The sequence below is a fragment of the Thunnus thynnus genome, chromosome 17, assembly GCF_963924715.1.
Source record: "Thunnus thynnus chromosome 17, fThuThy2.1, whole genome shotgun sequence".
In the NCBI taxonomy this organism is placed as follows: domain Eukaryota; kingdom Metazoa; phylum Chordata; class Actinopteri; order Scombriformes; family Scombridae; genus Thunnus; species Thunnus thynnus.
The window spans coordinates 8,347,941-8,356,070 of record NC_089533.1 but is presented as its reverse complement, the minus strand read 5'-3'; the positions used below and the strand labels follow the sequence as shown (position 1 = coordinate 8,356,070).

At 40.7% G+C, this 8,130-nt stretch overlaps 1 protein-coding gene across 2 annotated transcripts; it reads left to right on the top strand.

Annotated features, from left to right (window-relative positions):
• The first annotated feature begins 2,911 nt into the window (after window positions 1-2,911).
• Window positions 2,912-5,809, top strand: 42sp43 (P43 5S RNA-binding protein). Of its 2 annotated transcripts, XM_067570806.1 has the most exons (9): window positions 2,915-3,132; window positions 3,234-3,334; window positions 3,431-3,527; window positions 3,669-3,757; window positions 4,051-4,124; window positions 4,361-4,441; window positions 4,566-4,795; window positions 4,903-4,956; window positions 5,262-5,809. In XM_067570806.1, exons 1-9 carry the CDS (start codon window positions 2,998-3,000, stop codon window positions 5,523-5,525), a joined length of 1,125 nt encoding a protein of 374 aa, XP_067426907.1. In that variant the 5' UTR covers window positions 2,915-2,997; the 3' UTR covers window positions 5,526-5,809. The 2 variants fall into 2 exon arrangements, with proteins under 2 accessions (XP_067426908.1, XP_067426907.1); XM_067570807.1 differs by lacking the exons at window positions 3,431-3,527; window positions 3,669-3,757 and having other exon boundaries at window positions 2,912-3,132.
• Window positions 5,810-8,130: the final 2,321 nt, after the last annotated feature.

The following is an 8,130-nucleotide window of genomic DNA, read 5'->3' as shown; positions in this document are numbered from 1 at the left end:
CTGAGTAATTCTGCAGTGAGAACTGCGAGGGGTCTGAGCTGCAGAGAGGAAAGGATGGCTGGTTATACATTACTTTGATGTTTAGTTATTAGGATCTGTGGTCCCGATGGTCCAGGGGATCTGGAAGATTTTCTTAAGGGCCTGGTATAATTTGATCTACTAACATTGTCCACCTACAGCAAGGATCGACCTCTACGTTGGCTGTTCCTGAGACAAAACCCTCAATTGTAGAGTTTTTTGCCATATTTGACTGGAGGCCTTTCACATGACAAAGTTTGGGAACTGATGAGGGAAGTCTCAACCATTTCCCTATTAAACAGAGACACTATGTAAAAGTGACATTGCTGCATATTGACAAAAGACACAATGGGTCTTAAGCCTTGGAATATCGATATTAAACAAGTTGAAAAGCTGAACATCTAGATATACAGTCTGTGTGTAAACCTTAGTGCCATCATTCTTGTGTGATAGAGACACAGTACCCTCTGCTGTGCAAATAGCTGTATCACACTTACAGCAGTTATTTGCAACTGCATCAAGTCTAGAGCAGCAACGATCAGTCGATTAATCAAATAGTCAGTTGACAGAACTATTTTGATAATCAGTTTATCATTTTGAGTCATTTTTTATGGAAAATTCTGTTTCCAGCCTCTTAACCCATTAATGACTTGTATGTTAAGGGAAAGCCCCGCAGATTTTTGTCTGTTAGAGGTGGAGACACAAAATTTGCTGTGGAAACTGTCAAGATGTGGCTACGCATGTTTATCAAGCCTTAACTGGCAGACAAAGTTGATTTTCTTTTAAAAAAGCAAAAAAAAAATTAAAAAATCACGAATATGATAACATTCATTTGACATGCTAAAGATCATATTTACCCTGAATCAATGAAGTTGTTTTTAATCAAATGGTACCAAACATTTCATATAACTCCTTGTAGTTTTTGAGATACAGCCATGTCTGCATCATACTATATTTAGTCGTTAGTCACATGAGGTTACTCATTTTAGTATTTTTCACAAATATATATTTATAAAAAAGGATTTTCTAATGTGCTTTTAGGGAGAAATGATGAGAAATGTAGCTCCATGACCATGAGTTTCAATGCATTTCTATGGGGTTTATGGGTATGGCTGTATTCTGATTAACTAATGACCTGTTTCTTTTTGAGGTGTCTCAACCACTAACACACACACACAGGCACCTTTTTTTACAAACACCTTTGGTCTTTGAAATGCAGGTGCAGGTACATTTTTATTCACATATCTCGTTTGTTGGCCGCTGTTAGTCTTGCTGGCAGACACAGTGGAAGAGGTGCTGTAAGTGAGAAACGGCTAATTCTCACAAAAGATCGACTGTTCAGGAGGTGATTGAATTGGTAACATCAGTTGACACTGAGAGGGCAGACATTTATATGGAGCCTCCAGACTGTGAGAGTGGTGACAGTGGAGATGAAGAGATGGGACTTGACAACTTGTCAGGTCATCAGCTAGATGTTGTAGCAGACGTGATCCACTACAAAAATGTCATGACCAAAAGGCCATGACCAAAGGCAAGAGAGGCCTCAACCCCCAGATAAGGAGCTGTCACCAAGCAAAGAATCATTGAGCGCTGTTATGGATGATACATTAACTTGCTATACAATTGCATAATCTAAAGTTTTGAAGTTAAATGTTCCTCATAATTACAGTTTGTATGAGTTGCTGTTTGTGAATGACTGAAAATATTTTATGCATCACATTTTAAATGCATTACTTTTGAATCTTAAAGTCAGATATTTTGAAATGCAGTTGAATATAAGCTACCCTTTGTGTTTGTGTGTGTGTGTGTGTGTGTGTGTGTGTGTGTGTGTGTGTGTGTGAAAGGGATTGGGAGACAAAGTGTAAGAGATATTGAGTTGAGGTGAGAAATTGAGATTTAAAACAGACATTTTATTCATATTGAAAATCCCACAGGAATACTATATAAAATGTCTCTAAGGTCTGATCAATGTCACAACTGCACAATACTGGACCAAACAAAGCAACAGATTATCATTTTTCTTTTTGAATCTATATTGTAAGAGTCCAGACTATGTGTAATTCATAACCTATTGTTTAAAGGTGTTCCCATGAATCAAAAAACCGTTAGCCCCTTATGACTAATGACTAAAGAAAGGATGTTAAGAAAAACTTGCACTATAGCCTCATACTTTGAGCGATTTTAAAAAATTTAAATGAATTTGTGCTTAGCTCAGCTAGTACTTTAAGTGCTGTAAAGCAAATTATAAAATTCCACTGTGGACATCAATGGGTTAAATGTGAATATTTTCTGGTTTCTTAAGCCCTCTGTGACAGGAAACTGAATATCTTTGGGTTGTGAACTGTTGGTCATGACAAAACAAACACTGATCAACAATTTTCACAATTTTCAGACATTTTATAGACCAAAAAACTAATCGATTAATCAAGAAAATATCATTAGTTGCAGCCCTAATGAAGTTAGACAGAAAAAGGACAGATCTTCATAAGTGGTTGTTTAAAAAAAGGTTGTGTGATGTGTTACAAAGGCCTGTCCAGTGGATAATCTTCAAGTTGTAGCTTCAATCCTACCTGTTACTTTGTATTGAAATGATTTATGCTGTTTATTTTTCAGTTTTGCTCTACTTTCTGTGAACTAGTCTGCTTTACACTGTATCATTTATCTCATTTAACACTGATGCCAACAGCTGTCTGGCTTTAAGTAGTTGCTACATGTGCTGTCTTGCTCGTGTTTCACGTTTGTTGGCACATAGCTGAATTTAGCAGATCAATTAGATTAATTAGTTTCAGCTTTACCTCTTGAGGATTACACAGTGTTGAGTCAGTGAACACTGTCTGACTCACCTGGTCAACCGACGCTGCCAATTACCAATTACCAATTAAGCGCTTTCAAGAGGCTATAAGAAAGGCTTACAAAAGCGCCGGCCTTTCCATTATCTACATATTTCATTTGGAGAAGAGTTAAGATACCGGAGGAAAGATGCTTGGTGTGCAAAGTGTGAAACCTGCCGGTGGTCCCCCGCTGCAGCTGTTCAACTGCGCTCACACTGACTGTGGAGCGACTTTCACCAGGCAGTGGAGGCTGAAGGAGCACGAGACGGTGCACACCGGAGCGGTATGGAGGAGACTGAAGCTTGCAAATAATAAGTCTGCATTTGAAAGTATGTCTGAATTACTTTTAAAAGTTTTAATTTACGGATTGAAAAATGTCCACAGCGTCCGTGTCTGTGCACAATTGCGGGCTGTGGTCGTCGTTTCTCAAGAAAATCCCACCTGAGCCGCCACATGCTTCAGCACAGAGGAGTGAAGCAATTCCAGTAAGTCACACGTCCCACATTTTACAGTTGCACCTCTCAGCCACCATCTTATTTTAACTTTTTTTTTTTTTTTTTTTTTTTTTTTTTTTAACACAGATGCAAATTTGCAACCTGCACGAAGAGTTTCTTCAACGCGGGCAAACTGAAAAGACATGTGCGCTACACCCACGGAGATAAAAATAAATACTTTAAGGTTTGTCTAAATGGAAAAAAATCTAATTCATCCACTAGATGGCGCCAAAACGTCGCATTTTAAGTACGAGTATCTGTTGCTCTGTTGACCAATTTTCTGGCCCTTTGTGACATTTAACCTCTTGAATATTTTCCTCTGCAGTGTAACCAGCCAAACTGCCCCTTGACCTTCAAAAAGCGCAGAATGTTTAAGCTGCACTTACAGAAGCATCACGTGGCTGCTAAATTCAGGTATGTCTGTAGTACAACATTGTTTAATCTGAGAAAAATAAAACATGGCATGGATGATTTTTGCTGCAGTGTAAAATCTGACTGTGGTAATGAAATGCCTGAGATCTGATCCAGATTAGTCTAACCGTGTTAAAGATTATGCACTCCCCGTTTTAATTAATCACATCTTTGATGCCTGGAGTGCAGGCTCTATCAGGAGATGAATGAGTTGGTGGTTACAGGCTGAGTGGGTGTGGTGGCCCCAGTGACTGGTAGTTATTTTTACATCTGTCTGTCCTCTGTGGGGTACTTAGGTGTTCGAAGGACGGATGCACTGCCATGTTCAACTCCCATATTGCTCGCAAAGCCCATGAGAACAAGCACGCAGGTTGGTCTATTTCAATCTTAGTAGGGGGCCTTTCATCTTCTATCCCTGCAAAATTCCTTCATTTAAAAATGTTCTGTGGCTGAATTTGCATGCAACCTCTTCTTGCATGTAAGACATCTTTTTCAGGACGAATGACGTGCATGGTACGTGATTCCTCAAAGAGGTCCAGGAGGGAGCCAACTGGTGGTGACGCTTTAATTGATGTACTCACTGGCCTTATTGTTTAATCCCTGCAGGTTACCGCTGCACTCATGATAACTGCCAGGTAGTTGAACACACCTGGGGGAAACTTCAGAGGCACATGGCCAAACACTCAGGTAAATATATTGTGGTTATAGTACAAATCTGTAATCCATCACAAGTGTTAAGGGAGAGGGAAGAATTCAATATATGGTGGCACAGAACTGCTGGATAATCATTTTGCTTTTTTTCTTCTTATAGCTACATTTGCATGCCAAGTGTGTAAGAAGGCGTTTAAGAAAATGGATGCTCTGCGGCGCCACAAACGAATTCATGCTTCCCATAAGCCTGTGCTGGTTTGTCCCAGGGATGACTGCCAGGCTTACTTCTCTACAACCTTCAATCTGCAGCACCACATCCGCAAGGTGCACCTCAAGCTCCTCAAATACAAATGCTCCTTCCCCGACTGCCCACGCATGTTTGCTATGCGGGTAAGTCACATGTCTCCTGTTACTGGTCCATGTTTGGGGGGTGGGGGGGGGGGCATTTTCCTCGCTGTAGGAGACTCATGCATTACATTCTTTGTTCTGCTACACAGGAGAGTGTGACCAGACATCTGCTTCGCCATGACCCGAGCACCAGCACTCTGAAGGTGAGAATGACGTCAGTATCCCACCATGCATATAGAACTAAGGCCACCACACAGCAGTGAGTCAAAGCTGTCTGACCATGGGGTTATTGATTTTGGATTTCTCTTGAATAAAGCTTTCAACCTGTTGAAATTCAACTTCTCTTTGCTTCTGGCCAAATGAAGGGAACAGTCAGCTTGAGGGAGTTGGGGTTTATGTGTTTTCAAAGGCTAGGTGGCTATAGTCAGTACAGAGGCATCAAACTACTTTAATATTATCCTAAAACTTCTCTTCTAAGCTGCCTTTTTTTTTTTAAAAACCCCAACAGAAACGTCAGCGTCCCAAGAAATCCTGGCAGAAGCGCCTGGATGGACACCATCTTCCCCTTGTGGAGGAAAACCTGCGTCACCTCTTCGCCCTGCGCATGCGGGTCTCCCGACGTACCAAAGTGGAAACCAACCTCTCAGGCCTCTTCAACGAACGCAAGATCCCTCATTATGTTGACCCAGAAGTCAACCTCCGCAACCTGTTCGGTATCAAACAGCCTCGTCCTTTAGAGGAAAAACCTGAGGTTGCCCCACTGAAATGTTAAATGAAAATGCATCCAGACTGATGTGCATTTTGACTTTAAGTTTGAACTTCTTTGAAATCTTTTCAGCATTTAAAATTGGACTTTTTTTCTCTGCAAGAAATTGGGTCTCTTTGGTTAGTTTTTCTAAATGTAGCTGACATACATTAAAATATTAATTTCAAAAGTTATTTGAATGTAACTTGACATGGATCAATGATTGAATTCTTCTTTTTGGTGAAGATATAAATCTTAATTGAAATGCTTTTTGTAACACATGTTGACCCAATAAAATGAGTTATATTTTGCTCAAAGTCCTCCTGTTAATGCTGTTTAACCTTCCATTTTGAGTGTTTAAACACCACTGGACGTCTGCCCATCAGTAGCAGCTGCTGGAGAGCGGTATCATCTGGACTTGATTTGTTTGTTCAGTCTCATTTAACTGTAATAGAAAGGGCTTCTCATTGTTGGAACTATCAAACAGCTGTTCTCTCCAGCATCTATCTCCTTTGCTTGCTTTGGCTGCACATATTGGTTGACATTTGCTGAACATGTTGGAGCTCATTAAATATGAACAAAGGACTGCACATGAGTGAGAGCTGAGTCACAGAAAGCAATGTCACTTTGGGGGTGGAGTTGACTTTGAACTCGAAGTGAATGAGTCTCAGCTGTCTAATCAGTTCAACTGAGATTAAGATACTGAAGTTTAGATTCAGACTCATGAACATTTACAATAAAGGGTATAGCATGTGTAATTTCAGGAGTCTAAGTAAGGTAATGATAAAATAAATGGTAATACTAAAATGAAAAATTAAAAATCAATTTACAGAATGGAATAGTTTTGAAGTGGGATACACCTTGAAATATTGACTACAAAGGAAATACAAAGACATGAAGTGTATGAAATATATGAAGGTGACAAGTGCAGTAAATTTATTTAACATTGGAGATGGATTCAATGTACAATCTTAAGTCTAGTTTGCTGAAATGTATGAAAGTGACCAGAGCAGGGATTAAATGAGGGATGTGAAATGTAGAGTCCTGTTTGATAACAGTACAGCTCAGCTGTTTAGTAGGGCAGCAGCTTCTGTGTCTGCTGTTGGAGGTCTTTTTCTTGAGGGAAGAAGTTCAAAGAGTCTGTGTCCAGGGTGGGATTGGTCAAAGATGATCTTGCTTGCACGCTGCTTGGCCCTGGAGGAGCCACGATTTTGCCACTAATGATCTTCTCAGCTAAGCGAATGTCCTGTTGGGTTGCTGCTCTGTACCAAACAGTGATGGATCAGCACTGCATGTGGCAGGTCTTCAGATGCCTCAGGAAGAATGTTGTCTATTGGGTCTTCATGGTTATGCAGCTTATGTCGATGTCCCATTTAAGATCCTCGGAGATGGTGGTGCGGAGGAACTTAAATGACTCTACAGCTGCAACTGTGGTGCTGTTGATGGTGAGTGGAGGGAGGGAGGGATTGGGGGGCTCTCCTGAAGTCCATTGCCAACTCTACTGTCTTCAGGATGTTTAGCTGCAGGCTGTTATGGCTGCATCAGGTTGTTAGCTGCGCCACTTCCTGTCTATATGCAGACTCGTCCCTGTCATGGATCAGAACAATAACAATTGCGTCATCTGCAAACTTGAGTAGCTTAAGGAGTAGCTTATGGAGGTGCAGTCATTTGTATACAGACAGTAGAGGAGAGGGGAGAGGACGCAGCCCTGTGGTTCTCTGGTGCTGATGGTCAAAGGGGTGGAGGTGTGCTTTCCCAGCATCACATGCTGCTTCCTGTCTGTCGGGAAGTTAGTGATTCACAGACAGAGAAGCTCAGGCACAGTCATCTGGGAAAGCTTGGTGTGGAGGAGCTCTTGCACAATAGTGTTACATGTCAAGCTGAAGTCAACAAACAGGATCCTGGCGTGGGATCACCGGCTGTCCAGATGTTGGAGGATGAAGTGCAGGCCCAGGTTGACTGTGTCATCCACAGTCCTGTTAGTCCACTATACGAACTGCATGGGATCCATCAGGGGTCAGTGATTGATTTAAGGTGGGGAAAGATGAGTCTGTCAAAAACCTTCATGGGTCAGAGCAACGGGCAATGTGTTAATTTTCAAAAAAAGACCACTGAATCTCATAGTTCCTCTAGGTTTTCAGTAGAACTGGAACTAACAATTTTCAGTGTTGGTTATTCTGGTTTTCTAAATGAATAGTCTACACAATTCCAAAAATAGTGAAAAGTTCAGTTTCCCAGAGTCCAAGGTGACTTCTTCAAATGCCATATTTTTGACAGACCAACAGTCTAAAACCCAAAAATATTCTTTTTCACAATGATCTAAAACAGAAAATCTACAAATCATCACTTAGCTAAAGCTGGAGTTTTTGCTTAAAAAAATAGATGATTAAATAATCATTGAAATATTTGCTTATTTTCTTACTAATTGTTGCTGCTCAAGTTTGCAGCAGGACAGACATTTGCAGCCGGGTACATTTTGCTGCCATTTAAAAGCAGCTGATGGGGGAAAAACTAGATATATATTTAAAAATCAAAGGTTCTGAATTCAAAGTTTCTTTTTCAGCTCTGTTAAACAGGTCATTTTTTGTGTTAAACAATTCCCTCTTTTTGGTGGTCCAGTGGAGCGAGGCGG

Excerpts from the sequence above, each read along its gene's own strand:
- 42sp43 (XM_067570806.1), top strand. The coding sequence starts at position 2,998 with ATGCTTGGTGTGCAAAGTGTGAAACCTGCCGGTGGTCCCCCGCTGCAG. Across the intron at positions 3,133-3,233 it reads AGACGGTGCACACCGGAGCG|CGTCCGTGTCTGTGCACAAT; the intron begins GTATGGAGGAGA and ends AAATGTCCACAG. Across the intron at positions 3,758-4,050 it reads CACGTGGCTGCTAAATTCAG|GTGTTCGAAGGACGGATGCA; the intron begins GTATGTCTGTAG and ends TGGGGTACTTAG.